Source organism: Aplosporella prunicola, assembly GCF_010093885.1.
Source record: "Aplosporella prunicola CBS 121167 unplaced genomic scaffold K452scaffold_19, whole genome shotgun sequence".
Taxonomy (NCBI): Eukaryota; Fungi; Ascomycota; class Dothideomycetes; order Botryosphaeriales; family Aplosporellaceae; genus Aplosporella; species Aplosporella prunicola.
In genome coordinates, this window is record NW_022983547.1 from 596,674 (window position 1) to 621,462 (window position 24,789).

Genomic DNA, 24,789 nt, shown 5'->3' on the forward strand with positions numbered 1-24,789 from the left:
CTTGTAGTTTTTTAGTTATGCTAGGATTTTCCCGTTGATGCCGATTCGAGTCAGGCTGCTTCTAATGTGTATAGTAAGATTTTATTCAGCCTTGCCATAAGAGGTTGACATCGGAGTAGGGATGACGGTAGTTGTTTCTAAGAGTAGATAGTATTTTGGCAATAAGCTGGCTTTTAAAGGAGTATCCCTTACTGTCATAGGGGCCGTATACCTATCTAAACAAACCACACACCGGTACTCTGAAACCGTACTACCTCGCGCCACCGAAGAATATCAAGGAGCGTGAGCGTATCTTGCTTCTATGACCGTTAATCTATCTCAACCATGGACCCATACTAAGGCCATTTGGTGGTTACACTTTAAAGCCCTTGCCCGCCTATTCCTCGCTATTGCAAAGTAACGTCGGTCACCGAGAACCGAGATCCCCCGTCTAGCGAGACAGGGGATAATACAAGCAGTCCCTACAGTGTACTCCTTGTCTAGCTTATATTCCGAGTCTTGGGTATGGATGTAAAGGTCTTAAAGCACACACAGACTCTATACATCGTAGCTGGGTCTCTTCTTCTCCTCTGTACAAGTATCACCATCTCGCTTCCCGGTGAATCTCGTTTCACGGTGACGGACGTTACAGTCTTCTCATACCTTAAGTATCGCCGAATCATCGCAGAAGCCGCTCGTCGCCTATAGAACCTATCCACCACATCAGCCACTCCACAGTAAGCCTTCGCCCGTGCACAAGTAAAACCAAGCCATCACTGTCCCAACACTCTTTAAATACCTCCTCCAAGCCTTCCTCCGACTCCTAGACAAGTCTGTTTACGTCTCAGTATCACAACCAAGGAAACCCCTCCAAGGATAAGTACCGCATCTCGACCGGCGTGTTATACGGGTCGGAAGTCGGTGACCCCTGCAAAACACCACGCTTGTGAGCTACAACCCTCACAATTCTTAAACACACTCGTTGTTTTCCTTCATGGATGCGGAACGGTCGCTCATATAGTAGGACGAGATGCTATTGACGGGAGTAGCAATAAGGAATCTCTTGTAGTGCACTACGACATCGCCGTGATGGCGGGGCGTTCGCGGCTTCTCTCACACGGGGCGCTCGCTGCCTCTCTCGCACCGAGCCGTTCGGTTTGCTCAGCGAGAATTTGCGCGCGCTGTGGACGCCGTGAGGCACAGCCTACAGCTCGATTCGCCTACCAGTACAGCAGCGAAACCCGCAATGCGGTCGCGCAACAAGGCTGACGCTGAGGCGAAGGCCGCATTCGAGACTGAGGCTGCGAATGATGCTGAGATCAGGGCTGCGCTTGAAGTGAAGCGTATGCTGCGCATACCAGGGCTCGCTTGCAACATGGCGCGGTTTGGCGCTGAATTGCCGGCTTTGAACGCTTGGTCTGCGGCTCGTTGGGCGGCGAGGCGTGCTGGCCGGGCTGTTACGACGGGTGACGATGCTGTCGCTGAACTCGGAGCTCTGATTGCGAAGACTGACGCTGACGTTCAGTCTACGCCTAAGGCTCAGGCTGCGACGGATACCTAGGCCGCGGTTGATGCCCAGGCTTCGACTGTGTCTTAGGCAGCGATTGCCGCTTAGGCTGCAGATGACGGTCTTTGGTTCCTTGACAAAATCGTCGAAATGTGATGGAGTAATTGGCAGTCAGGAAACGACTGATCAAAACCAATGATTTCCATTGATCGACGGTGCGGTGCGATAGGCGTGCGATTGTAGCGATAGCAGAATACTGCTAAATATAAACCATTGAACTTACTTTTTTCCTCCTCGTGATGTGACTGTGCCAAGGTTCCCGTAGAAGTATGCTGTGCTGTGCTTTGCTGTCAAACGCGCCATACCCGGCTAGGCGTTAGTTTTGGGGTGTTTGTTAGCTTTGAAATGTTTTTTGAGCGACAGTTTGATGAGAATGTGATGAGATATTGATTAAAAAGGACTGTGGACTGGAGTGTCGTTATCTCGGACGATGGGGATGCGAGCCCTTACACAGCAGGGTTGTAAGACAGGCGGTGGATGGTGCGATGGAGCTTATACACGAGACGTTAGAGGCGTCACGAGACTGTACTACATAGTGGAGTCGCTGCCAGCTGTCGCGCAAAGAAAATGGAGGCGGTTGCGTAGGATCGCCGGGGGATCGGGCGCGGTCGTCGTGGAGACAGACTCACACCAGAGCCATCGCGCTGGAATTCGAAGAAGATTCGAAGAAGGCTCAGAAGAAGAAGAAGCACAAAACTTTTGGACGTCGCGCCGCCGCTCTGCCGTTCTTCCTCTCTCTCTCTCATCCTACTGGACGCTCAGCCGGGCCTACGAGCGCCACGTGCTTGCATCACGACCGCGACCGTTTGCGCTAAGATGCAGCGCGCGCAACAGTTGCAGCTGCCCGTCGTCCAGAGCAGCCGTCCAACCTCAGCAATCCGCTCCTACAGCTCCCCCTCCCTCCGCCTCCATCCTCCTCGAGCCAGGCCACGGACTTCTGCTTCTACTGCTGCTGCTGCTGCGCCGCCCATGGCTCGTTGGCTTGGGAACCCGTTTGCCTTCACCCCGCTTCCGGTGACGATCATCACAAGCGCCGTTTACATCGCCCTTGCTGCAGCTCTGCTTGTTGTTCATCTCGTTGTCCCCTCTGCCCCTGATAACCACAATCCCGTCGCTGGCGTAAATCTCACAGAGGCCTGGCGCGACCTGCAGTTCATCTCCAATGGCTTTCATCCCTACAACTCACGCCGCAACGACGAGGTCCGCGACTGGCTCCTGCGCCGCATCGAAGCCATCCTGGACCGCAATCGAGTGCGCTATGGCACTGAGAGCTCCGGCACTGCAGACGAGGCCCCTGTCGTGATCTACAATGACATGGTCTCCAACGTCACCTTCTCCGGCGGCTCCACCACCAGTATCTACTTCGAGGGCACCAATATCATGGTTTACATCCGTGGATCTGACGATGTCTCCGATGTCTATTCCTCCAGCACCGGTGGCGTACTCGTAAATGCCCATTACGACAGCGTGTCCACTGGCTATGGAGCCACGGACGACGGCGTCGGAGTAATCACCATCCTGCAGCTGATTTCCCACTTCACCACGCCTGGGCACCGGCCTAGACGGGGAATTGTGGCGCTCCTCAACAACGGAGAAGAGGACTGGCTCAACGGTGCCAAAGCTTTTACCCAGCACCCTCTCTCTGGCTTCCCCCACACCTTCCTCAACCTCGAGGGTGCTGGCGCGGGCGGCCGAGCCACGCTTTTCCGGAGCACCGATACTGAAGTTACCAGGTTCTACAAGAAGAGCAATCACCCGTTCGGGACGGCCATCAGCGCTGATGGCTTCAAGCGGGGCGTCATTCGTAGTGGAACGGACTATTCCGTCTTCACCGAGGACCTGGCCTTGCGTGGCTTGGACGTGGCGTTTATGGAGCCCAGAGCCCAGTACCATACTGTCGAAGATGGCGCTAGAGATACTTCTCTCGATTCTCTTTGGCATATGCTTTCTGGAGCGTTGGACACCATGAAGGGACTCACGTCCTACACTGGGTCTGAATTTGAAGGCGGTGATCACAACACTGGCGAGGGGACGACTGCTGTATACTTTGATCTCTTTGGCAGTGCCCTTGCTGTTTTCCGACTGCACACGCTGTTTGCGTTGTCAGTCGCCCTTCTTGTGGCCAGCCCTGTCATACTGATAGCGCTCAACGTCGCTCTGGTAAAGGCGGACAAGTGGTATCTTTTCGCCAGGAAGAAGTACCTTCATTCTCCTGATGATGATGAAGCAGTGCAGCTCTACGGTTGGCGCGGTTTTTTCCGTGTCCCTATCGCCTTTGTGGTGGCGACTGGTGCTGTGATCGGTTTGGCTTTCCTTGTAGCAAAGGTCAACCCTAACATTGTCTACAGCAGCGAGTATGCTGTGTGGAGGTACGTCTGCCTTTATTTTCTTTCTCCGATTTCTAACCAAAGCGGGCAATCGATCCCGCTATGCTCTCAGCTGACACTTTACCCAGCATGATGCTCACCGCTTGGATTACTATTGCTTGGTTCTTCCTTCGTGGGGGGAATGCGATGCGTCCCTCAGCCTTATCCCGCGCTCACGGCTTCCTCTGGATGTACATCGGTGCCTATATCCTCCTTGTCGGTGGCACGATCGCAGAACGCCACTTCCAAATTGCGGGCACCTATTTCCTTGTTATCTACTTCGCTGCCATCTTTGTCGCCCTCTTGATCTCTTACGTTGAGCTGTTCGCTCTGCCCAAGAAGCAGGTATTTGTCCAGCAGTTCATCGACTCGCAGTACTCAGGCACTCGCACGCCTGCCAGTCTCCGCCGGTCAATGACGCCAACATCCAGCCGTCCTCTGACGGCAGTTACGGGAGTGAACTTGTCCTCCGAGCCTCTGCCCAAGCTGCGCGACGAAATCCGTGCCAATGACGATGACTCGGTTACCGAGACTACCTCACTCCTTCGTAGCGACCGACCCACGACATTTGCTCGCTATGGCAGTCGCCGCACCTCAATGGATGCTCATTCTGCTCTTTCGGTAGGCGGCCGCAATGCCTCCGGCCCTCCTGCTCCTCCCCGGCCTTATGACAAAGAACAGCCCTGGTCTGGCTATTTGCCGAGTTGGACATGGCTGCTTCAATTCCTTCTGGTCGCTCCGATTAACATAATTCTGATCGGTCAGATCGGGCTCATAATTACCAGCGCCTTGCACCAGACGCTAGCGGACGGCAGCTCCGCTATCCTCGTTTACATAATGATAGCAGTCTTCACGGTGCTGCTGCTCCTGCCCATGGTTCCATTTTTGCACCGCTTTTCCCTACAGATTCCCACTTTCTTGTTTATGATTTGTGTTGGCACGCTTATTTATAATCTTGTCGCCTTCCCTTTCTCTCCGAACAACAAACTCAAGGTGTACTTCATCCAGCGCGTAGACCTGGACACGGGGCTTAATGAGGTCAGCCTGACCGGCTTGGACGGCTATGTCCAGAACATTGTCTCGCAGCTGCCGTCAGCTGCAAACCAGGAGATCAAATGCGGCGAGCCCGATATGGCTTCCAGAGCCGGGTTGACCAAATGCGCATGGCGGGGACTTGCGCCAGCAGTTGTCCCGCGCGATGATTCCGCGCTCCCGCCGGACGAGCGCGGCTACCTGGACAGCTGGATTACGCTCAACGCAACGAGAAACGACACGCATGCAAGAGCAACGTTTGAGATATCCGGGCGCGACACGCGCAGCTGCCGTCTCTTCTTCGACGCGCCGATCAAGGACTTTAGCGTGCGCGGCGCGTCGACGTCGCGGCAATTCCCGCACGTCGGCGAGGACGGAACGACGGAAATCAGGCTGTGGAGCAGGGATTGGGAGAGGCCGTGGGAGGTGGAGGTGAAGTGGGAGGGCGACGGGGGCATGGATGGCAGAGCCGTATGCATCTGGAGCGACGCCAACGACAAGGGGCGGATCCCTGCGCTGGACGAGGTGCGGATGGAGATGGGTGATTGGGCAATTGTAAGCAAGCTGAGCGACGGGCTGGTGGAGGGCGTCAGGGCGTTTGCAGTGTAGCGATGAGTTGTTCACGAATGCGATTGGCCGGTGCGACGGTAGGGCTGGTCACGTGCGGGAGTTGTTTACTTTGCGGCCCGCCAAGTGCGTCAGTCTCCCCACACTCTCAACCCGCCTCGCGACCACGGCGCGACCATCGTGAGACTGGCCACCTTCATATAGCCCCCGTGCCCCCTCTCTCTTTCTCTCTATCTTGCACGCCATGGTTCACACTCGCCGCTCCTCCCGCCTGCAGGCCACGCCGCAGGTCAGTCGCCGCACGCGCATTCCTGCTACATATCCTTCATTCCACTGACTGTGTTGACAGCGCGACGATGCCTCGCACACTCCCGAGCCGTCCACCCCGAAGCCCGTAGCTGCTACGCCCTGCCTGCCCACCCTCGGTGAGTCCGAAGAGCCAGCCGACCAACCCGCCCCCGCCGCAACGCCGCAAGCTTCCAATCGAGCCGTAACCTTCCTCCAGTCCTTCATGGCGCGCACTCCCAAGAACCAGACCCTGCTCAAGCCCAGCGGCGAAGAGATGCACCCGGAACACCACCACCTGAGCACCGCCAAGCCCTTGGACGAGGCGCGCTGGCTGGGCTTCCTCAACATGGGCGCCCGCACCGAGCCGGCCAAGAAGGGCGCTAGCAAGATCCCCATCACTCAAGCCACCCCGACCAAGGCCCAAGAGTCGACGCCGAGCCTGAAGGAGTTCTCCACGCCCGAGTTCAAGTTCCGCTTCCGCCGCCAGTCGTTGGAGCTCAGCCCCGAGGCGCAGAAGCTGATGGAGGAGAGCAGGCAAGAGGCGATCAAGATCCGCGCTCAGATGAATGCGAATCCAGAGGAATCTGGCGTTGAAACGAATGAAGACATTCAGCGCAGAATTGCGAAGCCAAAGGGCAAATCGACCAGGTTCAGCGACGTGCACATGGCGCAGTTCAAGAAGATGGACTCGATCGCCAACCATCCGTCGGCCTTCCGCGCCGACCCCAACAGAATTAAGGCTGGAAACCCCGCTCTCAAGCGTTCGCCGTCCAAGGCCGAATTGGACAAGGGCGACAACTCGCCGGCGAAGCTTCCGCGCTCTAGGTCGACGGTCTCTCTGAACAAACCGCAAGAAGACAAGGAGTCTGGTCCCGCGAAGCGTGTCAAACGCGCCGAAGGAGAAGACGCATCTGCAGCACGCCCCAAGGAGGGTCAGGCCCAAGATGGCAATCCGGCTGCACCCAAGAGCGGTATTCCGCGTTTCGCGTCAAAGTCCAATCTGATGACACCTACAAAGGCCACCATTGCCCGCTCCCAGAGCGTGAAGAGCTTCAAAAAGACCACCATGATCCCGATGCTGTCCCGGTCGCCGTCCGTTCATAACCTCGGCACTCCTTCCAAGCCCAAGGCCCAATCTGCAGTCAAGGGCGGTCTCCTCAAGCCGAACCAGACGCTTTCCCGCCTCCCGTCTGTCAAGTCCATTCTCCGCAGTCCCACCCGCCACTACTCCAATGACCCGGCCAAGATTGCTGCGGGCACCCACGTCACGACGCCTCCCGACTTTGCGCAAGAGATGCCTGATATCCCTGCGACTGAGCCGGTGCAAAAGAAGGTCAACTTCTCGGACAGCACTAATACTAGAATGGACATTGACATGAACGACGCATCCGAGAAGGAAGACGAGGTTGAGGAGCCTTCTGAGGCCGCAGAGCCTGTAGCGCCCGAAGCACCGGCCGAGAAGCCCGCAGACATCACGTACCCCCAGCTTCCATCCTTCGGATCTCCCTCCCGCACGGCGACCACGGCCGGCGCTCCCGGCCCTGGCGACTTCACCTTCCGCTCGAACCGGTCTATCTCTTTTGGCGCCGGCCTCAAGGGTGTCAAGGGCCCCACGATCCGCAAAGTACGCAGCAGTGACGCAGGCGCCACGCTTCCTAAGCCTTTCGACAGCAGCGACAACGCCGTGACGCCGTCGCCCAAGAAGCGCAAGCAGGTCAACATCCCGGCCGGCATCGCCGAGAACGAGAAAGAGAACGACGACACTGCTGCCTCGGAGGAAGAAGCTGCCCGTCCCGCCAAGCGCGTGAAGCCCTCTTCTGCGCCGATTGCGCCGCCGAAGACACCCGCGAAGCCGGCTGCGAGGAAGAGAACGGCTGCGCCTTCGACGGCGAAGCCGGCGGACAAGCGTGGGCGCGCGGCGCTGAGCCAGGCGAGGCTGAACTTGCTGGCGCAGCCGAAGCGCAGGGCTTAGGCTCGTGCGACTGTGCGCGAAAACTCTCGAAGCATTCATAGGCGTTTTTGGTGTCGATTTGTCTGTCTGGCTTTGGAGAGTACCCTACCTAGCGACATTGAGCACAGCGACCGCGGAACGACGGACGACCATGATACGACAGTTAGCGAGCGATCGAGCAAACGTTCCGGCACCACATTGTCCTCTTTCTCTTTTTTTCTTCTCTTTTTCTTCACTCTTGGCTTTTACAACTCTCGCTGTTTACACCCCAATATTTTTCCTCTTAGCCGGATGAGCAGCAGCTGCTTTTTTCTCGCAACCGGCACCCTGCTGTCCATCACCCACACGCAAACGCAGCCGCGCTTTCCATTTCGGGCTATAATTTCATACGTTACATTACGCCCCGCTCCGCGGCCCCGCCCAAGGCCTTGGCTGAAGGGACGCGGATGCGTGGCACCGAGACGAGGCATTGTCGTTTCGTGGCGAGGCAAGCCGTTTCGCGACGAGGCGTTTCGTGGACCCTGCCACCTACCTACCTACCTACCTAGGTCTGGGCCCAGGGCACCCCAGGCCCCTCTCCGACCGATAGCCGAGATTTCTTTTTTTGGGTTTTTTGGGTGCCCGTTGCCCGTGTGGTTTCCGTTTCCGCTGCTGGATCATGGCGGCAGGCGGATATCTAATGGCGGCTTGGCGGCGGCCACCGACCGGATCGGCCTCGTGCGCTCGCTTGCGCGTCGACTTGTTGGCCGCGTTTTTTGCACGCGTGGCCCCCAGCCGGCCGGGTAACGGGTTGCGCATGCATGCGCCACTGAGGTCCTTACTGCCCGCGCACATCGTCTTGCCGTTTTGCATGGCGTAGCCGGCCGGGTTTGTCGACTTCAGGGGGCTTGACTGGACTGGACTGATTGCTGTGACTGATACGGTCGGTCTGCTCTGCTCTTTCTTGGCTCTTGGGTGCGTGGGTGCTGTGGTACTTACCTACCTAGTGCTGGGGGTGGAGAGTGCAGTGGAGAACGCAGTGTCTGGTTGCTGCTGCCTTTTTGCTGCTGCCGGCGCAGGCGCATATGTATGCTGCTGCTTGCTTTTCTCTTTCCCTTTCTCTTTCCTTTCTTTCCATTCCCTTGCGTTTTCCTTGCGTTTGCATGCATGCACACACATTTGTTTGTTTATCCTGGCTGGCTGGCGGGCGAGAAATCGGCAAAGGCGTGATGGTGGGTCGGAGGGCAAAAAGAATAAATGGATGGGTTTGGTTTCATTGGGTTGAGTTGAGTTGGGTGGGTTTGGTTAAAAAGGAGTATAGGTATTGGACGGTATAGGATGGTAATTATGGTTTGAGTGTTTGAGTCTGGTGTTTTTTTGTGTTTTTTTGTGGTGTGGTATGCGTTTTGTGGAGGGGTGTGTGGTGGTTGATTGGGATGGAGTGTGTGTATGTGTGTGTAAGTGTGTGATCTGGACGCGGCGTGCAGTATAGATGTGTCTGTGTCTATCTATCTTGCAATTCACGCCGCCACCCTCCAAGTCGTCTAGCAAGATAGACAGGCTTATAGCTATACATCCCAGATTACTCCGGCCTACATATATATATATATATATATACCTGATATACCATGCTTCCATGAGTCAGTCCCTACGGAGTAGGAGTAAATACGAGTGAAAGGACATACTGCGCACACATTATTTATTTATACTGTTTATATATCTTGACCAGATTCCGCGTCTCCTTCACACACAAGCATCGTTAGGTAGATGGTGAATGACGGACGCGAACCGCATTGGTCAATTCATCAGTCTGTTTTTGGCACCGACGCACGTGGTGGGGCGGAAGAAGGGCGGGCGAAGACGGCTCCCGCCGGCGCGCCCAATTCCTGTTCTGTCTGTCACTCTGTCCACTTGGATTGAAACTACTTACTTGCATTTACGACGTGCAACCACACCCGCATTCACTGCTCCCGCACTCGCTCGCTCGCTTTCGCGTGCTTGCCTACGGTACTGAAACACACGCTCGCACGAGAGCGTCATCGCTACCTGGGTGCTTACCTACTTACACCGCAACGACTGCGACTGCGACGGACTTTGCGGCTTCAACGAACGCACGCTCGTACCGCTCTCAACTTTCACACTACACGCACTACTCGCGCCGCTCGCAAGCTCGCTACATCCGCACCGCTCGCCCCGCACGAGCACAAGCCCCAGCCGTGGCGTCCTCAGTAGCAGTGCGCGACTACATCAAGCAGTACCTCTCCGGCGCCCACGGCAGCGACAAGGGACACCAGCAGGAAACGACAGCGGTGCAGCAGCTCGGTCGCTGGTTGAGTGCGAACGGCCTCCCGCTGCCCAGGGCTGTGTTCGGATACCCCGACGCGCGCTCGTCTGATATTGTTGGGAGGGGCTGGTCTGCCGACGTCGTAAGGAAGGCTGCTGGTCTTTTCGAGGGCCCTGTCAAAAAAGTCGTTTCCGCATCGGGCCTCGTTTCCACCTCCGGCTCGGACTTCGATACAGTCTCGGCGACTGTCCTCGTTTTCACCCTCATCCTAGGCGTCCTCATCGGCATCCTCGGCGTCCGCACAATGTCTAGCTGGTCGTCGCGCTTCGGCTCATGGAGCGGCAAGTTCAGCCCCTTTGGCCGGGGCGACAGCAGCACGGCGCCCGTCACCGACGCCGACTTCAGCTACATCACAGCCGAAGATCTGGCCGCGTCACAGAAGAACCTCGCAGCCGGCAGCAGCAGCGGCGACACGGACGCGCTGGTCCTCAAGCACAAGCGCGTCAGCTACCCGGTGCACTTTGCGCGTGGGGCCATCGCCTCGGGCGCGCTGGGCGTGCGCGACGTCCGCGCCGCCGCGGCCCGCCAGCTCGGCGTCGACGACGCTTCCCGCGTCAAGCTGTTCCATAAAGGCCGCCAGCTGAAGGACGGGATCCCCGCGCGCGCCGCCGGCCTCGCCCCCGGCATGGACGCCGAGATCCTGTGCGTCGTGGCCGAGGGCGCGCCGTTCGGGGCGGGCATGACGAGCGCGGAGCGCGCGGGGCTGGGCCACGGCGGCGGCAGCGGCGACGACGACGACGATGACGACGACGACGGAGACGAAGACGGCAGCGCCGCGCCCGGCGGCGCATCCAAGAAGAAAAAGAAGCGCAGCAACCGCCGCGGCGGCAAGAAGAGCCGCAAGGCAGCCGGCGGCGGCGGCGCAGACTCATCCGGCACCGCGACGCCCAACGGCGGCGGCGTGTACAGCACGGGCGGCGCGGGCGCAGAGTTCCTGGGCGGCGCAGGCATGGCGGGCCCGATCCCGCCAGCACACAAGCCCGCGCCGGCGCCCGCGGCGCGCCCAGCGCCCCTGTCCCCGCTCGCCCAGCTCGACGCCATCGAGGCCTCGTTCCGCGAGAACTTGGAGCCGCTGTGCGAGGCGTTTATGCGCGCGCCGCCGGCCGACCCTGCGAAGCGCGATTTCGAACATAAGAAGCTTAGCGAGACGGTGCTGGCGCAGGTGCTGCTGAAGTTGGATGCGGTGGATACGGCTGGGGAGGAGGAGGCGAGGGCTCGGAGGAAGGAGCTGGTCCGCTTGTGTAATCGCGTGTTGGGGGGGCTGGATGAGGTCGTTAAGTCTTAGGGGTGGGGATGGTTTGGAGTGGGTGATTTGGGGGAAGGGGGTGGTTTATGGGTTTATGGGTTTGGGTTTGGGGGTTATAGCGGGGGGGCGGGTAAAGGGCTTGTTACGATAGATGTGCGTGGTTATGTAGGCATTGAGCGAGTGATTTGGTTCAATTCAGTTCAGTTCAGTTCGGTTCGGTTCGGTTCTGGATGGATAGGTAGGTAGGTAGACAAACAACAGACAACAGACAGAACGAATGCATGGGTAGTTAAGCAGTTCGTACGCTCTCGTCGCATCGTCGTCTCCCCTACTACTATCTCCGTCCCGCACAGAGCCATCCCATCCCATGCTGTGCACACCTAGCTACCTACCTAGACAGACGCACGCAGACGAACGCAGCTAACAGAAGGGATGGAAGGTCGAGCGGCGCTGTCTGCGCTGGTGCTGGTGCTGGTGTTTGCGTTTGCGGCTGCGGCTGCGGCTGCGGCTTTAGGCTAAGATGGTATGGTGTGGTGTGGTGTGCTGTGGTATTTATGGTTGTGAGTGGAGATGCGAAGGGCGCTGGTTGGTGCTGGTGCTGCCTGCGCGTGTGAGAGTGTGAGAGTGTGAGAGGGTGTGTGTGTGTGTGTGTGTGTGTGTGTGTGTGTGTGTGTGTGGCGGTTGTATTAGTCTTCGTCGTGTGCTATTGTTGTACCACTATCACTACACTATCAACACGCACGCTGCCTGTTATACCTGACTACACTAGCACTATCAACTCTTCTTCTTCTTCTCCTACTTCCTCACACTATTCTTCTTTCCGCCATTCTCCCCGTCATTCCTTCCTACGCTCATGCGCGTGCGTGCGTTGAAAGAATGCGGAATAAATCCTTAGTACCTTAGGAGGGAATAAGGTAGGACGTAGTTTCGCTAAGAGGTGGCGTTATTGTGCAGAGTGGCGTGAAAGGGTTAGAGGTTTAGAGGGTGTAGGGGGTATTAGTGTTAGTGTTGGTGTGTGTGGTATGCTAACTATTACTACCTAATTTAACAACGTATACGTAAACCCACTCTCTTTTTCGTTTTCGTTTTCCTCTCCCCTTAAACTATATATATACATAAGCATACGCACAATACAGTAGTTAAAAAAAAGAAAGAAAATCCCGCTCGACAATAGTAGGCTAAGCTAAACTAAGCTAAGCCAAGCTAAAATATCTTTAAGGGCTTTCGTACTAAGCTATATATATATATACATGTATATATAAAAGGAAGGAAGCGAGTAAGTATAAGTAAATAAGTACGTATATACACCAGCATTCGTCTATCTACTACAATAAGTATCCCATATCTCCCTCTTCTCTTCTCTTCTCTTATCTCTACAAGACATGCCATACCATACCCTAGTCCATAGCATGCCCTACCATGCCCTAACGTACCAACATGACCAACATGACCAACACCAAACCACATCCACGTCACCACCCCCGTCTTAACTCAATACACTAAGCAGTAAGCACAAAGAACACGCTCGGCATAGCAGATCTAAATTCACAAACTACTCAGCATTCCTCTCTATCCCTTTCCAATCCAAGCAACCCAACGCAATTCAGTCCATTTCAGTTTCTTCCCTCGCTAGTCCACACCCCACACCCCACTCCCTAGTCCCTACTTGGCACTAGGTAGGTACCACTACCTACCGCCTCCTACACGCGCAGAGAGACTGTCCAAACGGCGTGGACCTATAGCGCCTACTGCCTAGCGCGTAGCTACTACCAGCACCAACATCACAGATCTAGGCTAGGTCGAGTATATCAGAGCCAAGAGAGAGAAAAGAGGGAGAGAGGGAGAGAGTAACGCCGTGTCCTTAGGCTAAAGCGGCACTCCCTCTACTTCTATGCCATGCCACGGCAGCCCAGTCCAGTCAAGCCACCAACTACATCGCAAGCCAGTCAGTCCACGCCACGCCACCACCTCCAGCGACCTAGACCAAACCAGACCAAACCAAAACAGAAAAGGAGTACTACGACGAAGAGTGCGAAGAAAGAGAAGAAGCCAACCAAACGCACCAAACACAAACACAACCCGCGCCAAACCCACGCCAAACACCACCCCCCAAACACAACTCCCACACCCACAAAAAAAAAAAAAAAAGCATCATCAACAAGAAAGCTCAAGACGCAAAACCACACAACACCACGCAACTGCACAAAAGCTCGAAAAGAATAAAAATAAACATAAAGATAAAATAAAAAAAGGAAACTAAAAATTCCACGGGGTATCTCGTCGAACGAAGCCTAGGGTAGCCAGAGGCAGACGCAGTAGGTAGGCAGATAAACGACGCAGAACAGACAGGGCACAACACCGCACCGCACCGCATGGCATGGCCACATCTCCACACACAACACCATCTACATCCACACCAAGCCAAGCCATGCCACACCACGCACCACACCACCGCGCCGCGCCGTGCCCCATCTATCCCGCATCACCCACCCATCCACCCATCACAGCCATCTACTCCATTATACATTGCCATTGCCACTGCCATTGCCATGCGACCAAATGCGCAACAAGCCAAACCAAACCAAATCAAACCTGCAGAGCCGGTCCGCGGTAACGGGAAGCAACACGACACGCACAACATAAGACGGCACGAGGCGTGCAGAGGCGCACCGCACCCTTCCTGTTCATGTGTGTAGTCGTCTTGTTTCCCAAACAAACACCTAGTCAAGCCGAACCCGGTTCGGCCTTCGGCCCGCCGCCTTATGCTGTATGTATGTATGTATGTATGTGCCCATGCGTCCAGTATACGCGTTGGGGCGCTCTCGTTGAGTGCTTTCCTTCTTCTTCTTCTTCTGAATATTGGTTGGGGAGGGGGGTTCGTGATTGTGCTCGCGGCTGGCGCGAGATTCCTTTTTGTTTTGTTTTTTTGCTTTTGGCTCCGTTTTCTCTCTCTCTGTCCTCAGTTAAGGGGAAGAAAGAAGATACGGAGCCGTGACGTGTTGTTGTTGTTCGTTGTTGTGTCTTGTCATTGCTTGTTGTTGTTTTTGAACCCTGTTGTTTTTGCTCCTTGCTGCTGCTCCAGCTCCATTGATTGATTGATTGATTGAGTCATAGAGTGATTCCTTCTCCGGCGGCGCCCGGCGTCGCGCGTGGGGTTGGGGTTGGGGGGAAGGTCGTCGTCGTTGCTTATTTCTTTAACTTCACTGCTTCGTTGCTGATGGTTGTTCTTCTGAGGTCCGGCCGAGAATTTTTGTCTGAGGGAAAGGAAGAATGGGTAAAAAGCAAAAGACAAGAAAAAAAAAAAAAAAAAACAAGAAAAATGGAAAAAAGAAAGAAAAAAAAAAAAAAAAGAAAAAAAAGAGAAAAACGAGAAACAAGAAACGAAGTGAGAGAAATCAAAAAGGGAGGGGCTGCGAGGCTGGCTCGCTCGCCCGCTCTCGCTCGTCGTTCTAATGCGTTCCGCCGCATCGGGCAGCCGCAGCGGCGGAGAATCTTCTCCGGCCTCCAAGGCCTGGCACACGCCCATACGGAACCTCTCTCTCGGCATGACCCCGCGTCCTGCGCGCTCGCGTGTTGCCCCGAACGTCGCATCTGACGGGCCCGAGGCCCCCTTGCGCTTACCGGAACGGAAACCCCATTCCCTGCCCCATGCCCATGCCGCTGCCTTGGTCCGCGAACATGCTGGCCCACTCCTCGCTCGTCAGCAGCTCGTCAAGATCCATGTTGCCGGTGACGCCGCCGCCCGTCATGCCTATGCTGACCTGGCCTCCCACACCGCCGCCGCCGCCGCTGCCCTGGCCCATGTCTTGCCGCTGCTGCGCGCCGTGTAAGCCAAACATCGGCGCTCCCGCTCCGGCGTTGCCGTGGAGGTGTTGCTGCTGCTGCTGCTGCTGCTGCTGCTGCTGCGCGGCTGACATGCCCCCGTGCAGGCCGCCAAAGCTGCCGTGCGGCGCGAAGATGAAGGGCCCAGAGTTGTACAGCTCGACGTCAACGCTCCCCCCATGCGGGTCGTGAGGCGTGGCGTTGGGAGGGAGGGCGAAGATGCCGCCTCTGTTACGCGAGCTGGTGCCCGTCATGGCGGGAGTTCCCGTACCGGTGCCGAAGCCGAAGTTCGCGCCAGTCATCAAATTGGCGCCACTGTTGCTAGCGTCGGGAGCGGCGTCGCCCTTGTTGATGTTGCTGAAGCCACTTTTTTCGAATGTCGTCATCGGTTGGTTTGGATAGGCGAGCGGGTCGGCCGAGGGGAACATCATAGCGTTGAGGTCCGGGATCGACGGATTGATCCCACTGACGCGGTCAGCGAAGTTGTTCTGCACCGGTGAAAAGCCAAATTGCGGGTTGGGAAAGAGGTTCGACGAGGCAGCTACCGGGGACGGTGCAAGCCCAGCTGTCACGCCAGGATAGATGTTCCTGAGGGGAACGGTGGCTTGAAAAGGCGACTCGGGAGTGCTGCCATACTGCGGCGACGGTGTGAGGTCAACGGGCTGTGGGAAGCTCGCACGGAAGGGACCGCCGCGTTTGGTGTCTTCAGGAGTACTGTTTTTCGGAAACGTGTTCGCGCGACGGGGCCCGGCGGGTTGGATGTCGTGCAAGTCTGGCTCCGAAAGGCCAGACATTGACTTCGATTCGGGGTTGGGCGACGGTGCTTGTCTGCGCTTGCGGCTTGCGGCGGCCATGGCCATGTCCCGGCCGCGTTGGATGCGTTCTGGCAGCTTGTCGAAGACGGCCTGCAACTGTTAGCAGCGAATTGGCCCGGCAGTGTTCGTCTGACGTACCTTCAGAGTGATTGTGCATCTATCAGCCGCCATGCTTCTCTTAGCTAGAGCCTCCAGCACCTCCTTTCCTTCGTGTGCCTCCTTCAGAATATCTTTGCTCGTCTGCGTCTCCGGGTTCTCCAAAGCAAAGAAGACCAGCGTCATGATGGCGAAGAAGGTTGTGTACATTGTGAACCAGTATGCGCCATTGAGCATTCCCTTCCGTTTCATTTCGACCGCGATATGAATGATGTTTCGAGAGACGCTCACACAGGCAGAGGCACAGGCGTAGGCGCGTTTGTCGAGAGTATGACAGTTGGACGATTTGGACACGTAGTGTATGAAGGGTCGGTAGAGCATCATCTGAGTGTGTGCGTATGCCATTCGTAGGAGTTGCCGTACCCTAGATGCGTGTTAGCTGAAGCCAACCCAGAGGTGGATGGTTGTACCGCGACTTACTTGACGATGAGCGGACTCTGCTCGCCGCCAGGCTTCAACTCCATCGGCAACTCTTCCATCCACTCTTGGAGATCATGTTCAATGTCCCGAATGTCGGCATACGAGACGGTGTATGACTTGATCTTCTGGCCGTGCAAAACGTGCGTTTTGCCTTTGATGGGGTAGACGACACGGACGATTTTCGAAAGAAGCATCGTGAGCTTAGTGTGGGCGTTACACGCGGCCATGAGTGGGACTTGGTCCGGCGGCTGGGTGCCGTATTCCGTCTCGGTTATGTATTCGTCGTCGATCTCCATCGGATAATCTTGATCGATCTCATCACCACTCATAGTGTGAGGCAGTCCCAGCATGGCGCCGACGTAGACGTCCATTTTGCGGACCACCCAGAAGATCCGCTTGCGGGTCTCGTTTTCGATCGGATTGAATCGCTCGTCCATGGATCGATGCAGGCCCATTCTCAGGGCCGAACGAAGTGCGACACCAATGTATGCGTAACAGGTAGACAGCTTGGCCGAAGATTGGAGGAAGAGTATCATGAAAACGACTGCCTGCAGAGCGTTCAGGTCGCGACAGACTGCAATGTCAAGTATGCTACGGGCGGCTTTGAAGTATTGTACCCTGCGCGGTCTGTCAGTGGGATGGGACGAGATGGGAGAAGGAGAGGTTTTCAATCTCACCCTTCGTTAATTGCATTCTCGTAGTTCGATTCGTCGTCCACGTTCTGGCTTCGTGAGAACAGCATGCCCTGGGCGAGGACCATGTAGAGCAAGGGCAGAAAGCTGTGCTCCTTGGAAGTGTAGTCATCGAACGACTTGTTGTACATCTCGTCGACGTTCTTGTAAAACGTCGGGAGGTGAACGACGCGTAGCAGGGCGCACGCATCGTTCAAGGCGATCTCGCAGATTTCCAGCGCCTGTTCTTTCGGAGGCAACTCGACGAAGCCAGGGGAAGGAGTGTTGTCCGTTTGGCCAGGTGAATCCTGCACTGACCGAGGGGACTCGAAGACGTGTGCCATGGGTCGCGACGAGAGGACACTAAAGGGCGTGGACTCGCCCTCTCCGCGGCCCATGATGTCGAATCTCTCGCGCATGCGGCGGACGAAGCTCAAGCCGGAGGAGTGACCATGGTAGTCCCAGTAACCATGCTCGTCCAGATCCAGCTGGCCGGTGGCTCGCACCATTGACTCGAGCTGGGCCTCTTCCGTGGGACCCGCAGCGAAGGACGGGGGCGGAAACGGCCTGGGCTGGGGCAAAGGGGGCAGTTGGCCCTCCTCGAGGCCGGCCACGAGGGAAGGGTCGTCGAGATTGAGGTTGGGCAGAACTGCGGCCAGCAGCGCCTCGGCCCGCTTCATCCGGTTCTCGAGGGCCTCGACGTACTGAGGCGCAGCATTGCGCCGGCGGTTCGAGGGCTGGTCGTAAGTGCATTCTGTGTGGGGTGGGGTTAGGACGGCACGATGACACTAGGCGGCGTGGACCAATTCGCGCGCGCGCAATTCTTTTCGACTAACCATAGCTATAGACGGTACAATGGGTGCAAGGCTGCTTGCCGTCACACTTGATCTTCTTGCGGCGGCACTCATCGCAGGCACGAGTGACACGGCGACGCTTCTGCATGGGCACCGAGGGCCGCGGGGCGGCAGCAGAGGTGGTCGTGGTGGACTCGGAGGCATTGTCTGGCGACGAGGGCACGTCGTCCGCGGCGAGGGCGTTGGAACGGTCGTCCGAAGACATGTTTTTTTTGGGTATTGCGGATGGGTAGTCTCTCCGGGGGACCTGCCCAGGTTTTAACGCGACCGGGGCATATGGCAGTCCGACGTGACTGTGGAGACGGGAGGTCGCCAAGGGCTGCGCGGTGGCGGTGATCGCAGGGCGCAGAGCCCGAGACGCGGCTTGTCAGCGTAGGGCTGTAACGATAAAGCCAAAAGGGAAGGGCTGCGAGGCGGCTCTCCCTCGGCTACGTAATGGGCAGAGGCTAAGCTTTGCTGGCGCGCATTTCCCGCCTGCCGCCGGCCCAATCGCACCCTGCTGCAACACAAATCCCACCCACCAGCCCCCCCTGCGCGGTCTCTGCCGCGCTGCCGGCGCCCTTTCTCCACCGAACGCCGTGCCGATGCTTCCAGAACGAGGTTCCGGCCTACGCACGTATCATTTTATTTCTTACACACCTACCTTTCCTTTCGTTTTGCCCAGCGGAGCGCTGTCCGCCCCAAGTGGAAATAAGCCGCAGGCGAGTCATGACCTCATCCCGTCAGCGACGCGAGGAATCTCTTGGCGATAAGCATGGGGGGTGGGCAGCACTGATCAATACATTAGACGGGCTCGCTTGGCGCCCAGCCCAGACGAGTCCTGCGAATGCGAGCCCCAAGCAGGCATTATCGACCAGCTGGGCGTCATGTGCCAGCCCGCCCCGTCCAATCGACAGGCGACCTGCCCCAATCGCAACTCTTGGCCCTGGCCCTCCGCTGCGTCCGGAGCGGCGCCAGATAAATTTGGAACACTCGTATGAGCCGACACCCCGTTCCCCGCCGCTAGCCCGCAAACCAGATCTCCAGATGCACCACGCCGGAAATGATGCCACCCAAAAGGCCTCTCCGGCACCAATGCGGCCTCCATGGGGGGCTGCCATGAAATTGCGCCTGAGGCCCAGCCGTCTCACTTCATGCGCCGGCGGGGCCTGCCGACTGGAAGGGCATAGCTTGCATGTCCTGTGCGCCTGTGTCGTGAGCCAACGTGTCGTTTTGCCTGCTCGTCGTCGGCTGCCCGTTGCGGTAGATGCCATCCCAGCATCTCGACACTCAGCTCCTGCCTTGACCGGTCAGCCCTCGGAGACGCCGCCACTGCGATCTTCGTGCCAGAACCCAGAACCCGAATTGCGGGTCATGCGGTGGACCGAACTTACAGCGGCCTGTTGTGACTGTTCGTTGCAAGCGCACTGCAACCGGACTTGAGCGGTACCGGATGTGACACGGAGCGACTAACGGCTTTGTGTTGCTATTAGTGTGAACTATGAGTCGGAGCGCGTTTTCGGCAGAAATCGTAAGTTGCAGGGGCTTGACAAGGGTGCCTTCCTAGGTATTATCGTAGTGAGTGAACGAATACGCCATGTGGGCGGCCAGTGGTTGCAAGCCCCCCAGACCCATGGGCGATTGTGGACCGCGGCCGAAGGCGCAGGATTTCGTGACTGGTTGACGTGAGTGGGATGCTGATGCGGTCATCAGGCCTGCCTGACCGAGGAGATGCTTGCCGTCTTCGTCGATGCTCGGTCGTCCGATTTACGAGCGTCGTCGTCAAGGCCGTGGGTGAAAATTACAGGAGACGTGCGATGAACGCGGCCGTTGTCTCTTGAGCCGGTAGAGACGTTTTGTCTTGCGCGTTTCCGGGCGAAAGGATTTCAGACTAAGAAGCGGGCTCTTTCCACCTGCGGACGCGCAGATGTGTTGCCAGGGCCAAACCTCAGTACAACCGCAGCTCTTGCAAGTCAAAGCGCCACTGGCGGAAACGGGACAAGGTGAAGCATCTTCCTAGCCGGACTGCTGGCCCTCTGCTCGAGCGGATCGATGGCTTTTGGCCCAGCGACGCTGTCGGCCAGGTTCTTCGCGTAGCCTGGTGTGCGCGCCGTAGCCGAGCTGGACGTGGTCAAAGCGCCTACTCCAAGGTCCCAGTGATGTAGAGAGAGCTGAACTGTGTACTACACCTCTTATACAGGGGTTAAATCCCGTCCAAGCGTTGGAGAATCGAATCCATCGTAAGAGGAGGCATGAGATGTCGTCGGAATAGTGGCTCAGCAGCAAGGCTTAGCTGTGGACGCTTAGCCAGGGCCCAAGGGGGCTGTGCAAGAAGCCTGCCCGTGCGTGAACAGTTCCCCAGATGCACAGCCTCCCTTAGCGCATTCCAAGACCAGGGTGCGCAACGCACCTCGTTTTATTTCCGCGGCCAGCTGTCGCCGACTGCAATGAGCGTGGCGTCGAGAGAAACCTCCGTGGGAGAAGGGCGCTTTTTTTCGCAGCATGCCTGCCCTGCCAGCAGCGCCTCTCCCGCAGCTGCCTGGCCTCAACACCACGCCCGGCCAGCGCGCTAACGCTCGGATGCGATCCGCAGATTGCCTCGCGGTCGGTTAATTCCCACACGGCTGTTTTCTGGAAACATGCGGGTCATCATCCGAAATGTCATCTCACCCAAATGATAGGCTGGCAATTCCGGATCCTCCAGCGAGCTGTACATCATATCCGGTCTCAGACTTGGGCTCCTGGGTGAGATCCGCGAAGCGAAACGCGGGGACGGGACGCTACTGGCCCGGTCCTAGATGAAAATCCTTCTAAGAACCTTAACTTTCGCACCGCTGGCCGCTTTGAACCCGGCCGGCGATCTCACGGCAGAGGCCACCCCCTAGCCTGAAAGCAACCCGTAGCGGCTTCTATATAGCTACGGTATACGAGGATCGGCGGCAAGGCGCAGAGCCGCTGGGACGGGCCGCGTCGCGTGGCTCGTCAATCTCACTATCGTCCCGGTGCCAACCAGTCAGTCAGTGTCGTGTCAAGAGCTAGGGTCGAGTGCAGGAGCCTGAGGCCGTCATGAGGCAATATATCACCCATTCCATCTCGCGTCGCGCCGGAATCTTCGCCACTTCGTCTCTGGACACCCTCGTGACATTGGACGGGCAGGGTTTCCGAATGTGAGCCGAAGGTCGTACACTGACGGAGGGCGATCTCCACCGACCGTGGCTTCTCACACCCGCACCAAAGCTATCTCGAAATTCTCGCCTTGCTGCGAATATGAGTATCACTCCTTCTCACGGCCATTGCTGTTTCGTGAATGTTTGTTTTCCAGTAGGCTGAGCGACATTGTGGTGGCATTGTCCTTCCTCATGTTTTGGGTGGGTCAACCATGTATTGGGGATGAGATTGCTTCTGTTCGTAGCCACGAGCATAGCAGCTGGCATGACGACAAAAAGTTCACTCTGCACTTCTGCAATGTGACGATGAGTAGCATCTGAGTGTTCAGAAATGCCACAAATCGGTACAGTCGCAGGAAGTTCCACAGAAAGGGGCTGCTCTAGATGGTTTCGGACACTGACCAGGTCGCGCCCTCGGGCACTCAACAGGCATGGGCGCCTTGACAAATTCGCGAAACCTCAATCCTTGTAAGCACAGCCTCACAGCAGGTGTACTCGCTTCCGATTTCGAAATAGGCACTGGAATGGCAGCTTAGATTGGCACTTCTCAACCCAAAAATGGAAAAGTTCTCCTTGATGCAAAGCCGGGCTGATGTTAAAGGTGTCTTTCGTCGTGCTGTAATCTCTTATTTGGCTGGTTTATACAATAACATTGGACTTTATTGCAATGTGAATTCAAGATGAGAGCTGAGATTTGTTTAAAATTCCGGCCTTCACCTCCCCGGTTTGTTGCAACAGACGCTGATGTAGTTCCCATTTGGTGAATTGAATTCAAAACCATAGGAGCAAGGCTTGTGACACCTCGAAGGTCATCCAAAAGCCTTCCAGCCTGAGGCGGATGGAGGCCATGCTCGGTCAATCTGAAGATGGGAGTTCCAATGTAAAAAGCCCAGTATGTCGACCGGACAGTCCACGAAGGTGGCGAATGCGTTAACGCAACCTGAGTTGTGAGTGTGGATATCGACTGTTGCATTGTTGGGTACCACATCACATCGGCTGAGAAGCGTTGAGACACTGAAAATTTATTCTTGATTGAGAGATGTATAAGAACGGCTTGTCGGCAAAGATTAAATGTAGCTTGCTAACGGAAGACGATCGAGCATCGCGTATCATGATACCGAAGAAACCGTGATTTTTACAGAGTCAAGTCATAAAGTTTTGACGATGGTTGAAAAAGGTGAGATGTGACTTTTAGAAAGTTAGTGCAACGTAGTTTTAGTGTTCTCTCTTCGTATAGCTGAGCCGAACGCTGGATGAGGTCCTGAATGCATATAGCAGGGCGTATTTGGCTGACCTCAGTTCGGTAGGTAGTGTTTGCCGATGATGGCAGGAAATATGAAACAAAATCGTTGATCGACGCACTGAGCACTTTGGGTTTAACCGTAACGACGAGTGCAGTCCCATCTCTTTGTAGCATTGATTGGTTATAACGTCACTCTCCCCATAATGGCCAAGGTGTGCAAGCATCCACGCAAAACCTAGCCATATATACCGATAAGCACTTGTTTAATGGTCGGAATTTGTTGACCAGCTCGAATATGGTAACCATTCTTGATTGTATGATGAGCTGGGAAAGACAGCAGTTGATGTTTCGTCTTGCTCATTGGTAAAGGCTGAAATGGCGGAGCGCTGCCACAGCTGAAATAGCGTTCCATTGTTTCCGGTCTGAATGCCTGATGCTAACACTCGAGGCTCAACGTTCAAGGGCTGGAGAGAGTAAAGAAAGAATGATGATAAACATGACAAGTAGCGGATAGCTTGCACTGAAGACATGTGCATGGTACTGAGCATTTTATGTCAAAACACTCAACAGGAAATACTTGCCGTCAGTACACATTCAACTCACGTTTGCCGGGCACAAGTTTTGGCCTAGAGAGTGAGCTGTGTTTCTGACCTGTGAAGTCGTAGACGCGACCGGGAACGACAGTGCGCGTTGAAGCGAGCCCTGCAGCGCAATGTCTCAGAGTCGTAGTTCAGAGACGCCGACGCAGACCAGCACGCATGGAGCGCATTTTAAATCAGTGTGCACAAGACGCAGTAGGACAAAGAAGAGGATGACAAGGCGATAAGAGGGCAACAGACGCGGCGAGCAGATCGGAGAGGCGCGACTTGGCCGATTGCACGCGTCCGGAGGTGGGTTTTTCCGGACCCGCACTTCGCTTGCGAAAGGCACTTGGAAAATCGACCTTGAAGCACACCGAGACGCCAACGCCAAACGACAATCCCCAACTAACCCACCACCCACCGACAGCGAAACAGCACGATGTCGACCTTCGAGCCAGTGGTTGTCATCGACGGCAAGGGCCACCTTCTCGGTCGCCTGGCGTCCACCGTCGCCAAGCAGCTCCTCAACGGCCAGAAGGTCGTTGTCGTCCGCTGCGAGGCCCTCAACATCTCCGGAGAGTTCTTCCGCGCGAAGCGTACGTCCACCACCCGCGACCGGATTCTGGCAATGGCAGGCGGAGGGATCCGGAAGCATTCCGAGCAATTTAAGGAATTATGGGCTTCGGGGCATGTGGCTGACTCCGATATCAAACAGTGAACTACTCGGCCTTCCTGCGCAAGCAGACCCGTTACAACCCCACCCGCGGCGGTCAGTAAACCCTCCCCGAACATCCTGAACAGCGGCGATTGCGGCGACACAGGATTACGCTTGCCCGGCGGTGATACTAATGGGATATCCAGGTCCCTTCCACTTCCGCGCTCCCTCCAAGATGTTCTGGCGCACTGTCCGGGGCATGGTTCCCCACAAGACTGCCCGTGGCGCCGCTGCCATGGAGCGCCTCAAGACCTTCGACGGTGTTCCCCCTCCCTACGACCACCAGAAGCGCATGGTCGTTCCCCAGGCCCTCCGTGTCCTTAGGTTGAAGCCCGGCCGCAAGTACTGCACCGTCGGTCGTCTGGGTCACGAGTTCGGCTGGAAGTACCAGGATGTCGTCTCCAGGTTCGTACACCCGCGCCCGGCTGCGAAAAATGGAGTGGTAGGACTGACAGGATTCCCACAGGCTCGAGGAGAGGAGGAAGGTCAAGAGCGCCGCCTACTACGAGCGCAAGAAGGTTGCCAGGAGGCAGCTCCAGGAGGCGTCGAAGAACGCGAAGGTGGACGAGAAGGTCAAGACCCAGCTCGCCGAGTACGGCTACTAGATTCGTTGAGCCAACAACGGTGGCACGGTTTCGACTGCGAGGGTAGTGGACATGGTCTGGCGCGGGTACCTGGGAATTGGGAGATGGTTTTAAGAAAAGAAAACTCCTTGTTCTCCAAGTTTCGACTATGCCGGCACGAAAAAATCCGACGACTTCAAGTGGGAGGCATCGTATGGGTTTATTCACACACACAATCCAAATGGCTTCTCATACCACAAAGTACTTTGTTTTTTATATTGCCTTGCGCTGCTTATGGGATTGTAGTAAGATTTCGACTAAACGGGTAGAAACAGCCCTTTTTCAGCGTGTGCGACGTGTACGATCAACCATTGATTGACATGAATCCACCCAGGGCAAGCCCACAAGCCGTGCGCGGCGCAGGCACCTACATAGGTAGCTACCTGAAAGCAACCCTACCCCACAATACGCACGCAGTACCTGG

General features: G+C 56.4%; 7 protein-coding genes across 7 annotated transcripts; 6 read left to right on the plus strand and 1 right to left on the minus strand.

Annotated features, from left to right (window-relative positions):
• Nucleotides 1–2,515: 2,515 nt before the first annotated feature.
• Nucleotides 2,516–5,553, plus strand: K452DRAFT_232243 (uncharacterized protein; the record flags this gene model as incomplete). Its single annotated transcript, XM_033537215.1, has 2 exons — nt 2,516–3,915; nt 4,002–5,553. 2 exons carry the CDS (start codon nt 2,516–2,518, stop codon nt 5,551–5,553), a joined length of 2,952 nt encoding a protein of 983 aa, XP_033395433.1.
• A 101-nt stretch (nt 5,554–5,654) lies between these two features.
• Nucleotides 5,655–7,906, plus strand: K452DRAFT_64640 (uncharacterized protein). Its single transcript, XM_033546967.1, has 2 exons — nt 5,655–5,800; nt 5,861–7,906. Exons 1-2 carry the CDS (start codon nt 5,756–5,758, stop codon nt 7,769–7,771), a joined length of 1,956 nt encoding a protein of 651 aa, XP_033395434.1. The 5' UTR covers nt 5,655–5,755; the 3' UTR covers nt 7,772–7,906.
• K452DRAFT_64641 (uncharacterized protein) lies at nt 7,907–8,785 on the plus strand. Its single transcript, XM_033546968.1, has one exon. The coding sequence runs from the start codon at nt 8,042–8,044 to the stop codon at nt 8,534–8,536; it is 495 nt and encodes a 164-aa protein (XP_033395435.1). The 5' UTR covers nt 7,907–8,041; the 3' UTR covers nt 8,537–8,785.
• A 580-nt stretch (nt 8,786–9,365) lies between these two features.
• On the plus strand, nt 9,366–11,614 carry K452DRAFT_320331 (uncharacterized protein; the record flags this gene model as incomplete). The annotated part of the gene is made up of 2 exons (XM_033544310.1): nt 9,366–9,384; nt 9,944–11,614. The coding sequence occupies 2 exons, from the start codon at nt 9,366–9,368 to the stop codon at nt 11,356–11,358; spliced, it is 1,434 nt and encodes a 477-aa protein (XP_033395436.1). The 3' UTR covers nt 11,359–11,614.
• Nucleotides 11,615–14,642: 3,028 nt separating this feature from the next.
• K452DRAFT_64661 (uncharacterized protein) lies at nt 14,643–18,513 on the minus strand. Its single transcript, XM_033546969.1, has 5 exons — nt 18,040–18,513; nt 17,210–17,957; nt 16,533–17,150; nt 16,095–16,476; nt 14,643–16,046 (listed from the first exon to the last, which is right to left on the minus strand). Exons 1-5 carry the CDS (start codon nt 18,260–18,262, stop codon nt 14,937–14,939), a joined length of 3,081 nt encoding a protein of 1,026 aa, XP_033395437.1. The 5' UTR covers nt 18,263–18,513; the 3' UTR covers nt 14,643–14,936.
• Nucleotides 18,514–18,542: 29 nt separating this feature from the next.
• On the plus strand, nt 18,543–19,859 carry K452DRAFT_64681 (uncharacterized protein). The gene is made up of 2 exons (XM_033546970.1): nt 18,543–18,852; nt 18,901–19,859. Exons 1-2 carry the CDS (start codon nt 18,766–18,768, stop codon nt 19,477–19,479), a joined length of 666 nt encoding a protein of 221 aa, XP_033395438.1. The 5' UTR covers nt 18,543–18,765; the 3' UTR covers nt 19,480–19,859.
• Nucleotides 19,860–23,440: 3,581 nt separating this feature from the next.
• On the plus strand, nt 23,441–24,657 carry K452DRAFT_320333 (uncharacterized protein). The gene is made up of 4 exons (XM_033544311.1): nt 23,441–23,623; nt 23,743–23,796; nt 23,889–24,147; nt 24,209–24,657. Exons 1-4 carry the CDS (start codon nt 23,467–23,469, stop codon nt 24,345–24,347), a joined length of 609 nt encoding a protein of 202 aa, XP_033395439.1. The 5' UTR covers nt 23,441–23,466; the 3' UTR covers nt 24,348–24,657.
• Nucleotides 24,658–24,789: the final 132 nt, after the last annotated feature.

Bases quoted from the DNA above. Each gene is read 5' to 3' on its own strand.
- K452DRAFT_64641 (XM_033546968.1), top strand. From the start codon at position 8,042: ATGAGCAGCAGCTGCTTTTTTCTCGCAACCGGCACCCTGCTGTCCATC.
- K452DRAFT_64661 (XM_033546969.1), bottom strand. From the start codon at position 18,262: ATGTCTTCGGACGACCGTTCCAACGCCCTCGCCGCGGACGACGTGCCC. The intron at 17,958-18,039 runs GTTAGTCGAAAA...CACCCCACACAG, and splicing joins TTGTACCGTCTATAGCTATG to AATGCACTTACGACCAGCCC. The intron at 17,151-17,209 runs GTGAGATTGAAA...CAGACCGCGCAG, and splicing joins GAGAATGCAATTAACGAAGG to GGTACAATACTTCAAAGCCG.
- K452DRAFT_64640 (XM_033546967.1), top strand. From the start codon at position 5,756: ATGGTTCACACTCGCCGCTCCTCCCGCCTGCAGGCCACGCCGCAG. The intron at 5,801-5,860 runs GTCAGTCGCCGC...CTGTGTTGACAG, and splicing joins GCCTGCAGGCCACGCCGCAG to CGCGACGATGCCTCGCACAC.
- K452DRAFT_320333 (XM_033544311.1), top strand. From the start codon at position 23,467: ATGTCGACCTTCGAGCCAGTGGTTGTCATCGACGGCAAGGGCCACCTT. The intron at 23,624-23,742 runs GTACGTCCACCA...GATATCAAACAG, and splicing joins AGAGTTCTTCCGCGCGAAGC to TGAACTACTCGGCCTTCCTG. The intron at 23,797-23,888 runs GTCAGTAAACCC...TGGGATATCCAG, and splicing joins TTACAACCCCACCCGCGGCG to GTCCCTTCCACTTCCGCGCT.
- K452DRAFT_64681 (XM_033546970.1), top strand. From the start codon at position 18,766: ATGACCTCATCCCGTCAGCGACGCGAGGAATCTCTTGGCGATAAGCAT. The intron at 18,853-18,900 runs GCTTGGCGCCCA...AGCCCCAAGCAG, and splicing joins TCAATACATTAGACGGGCTC to GCATTATCGACCAGCTGGGC.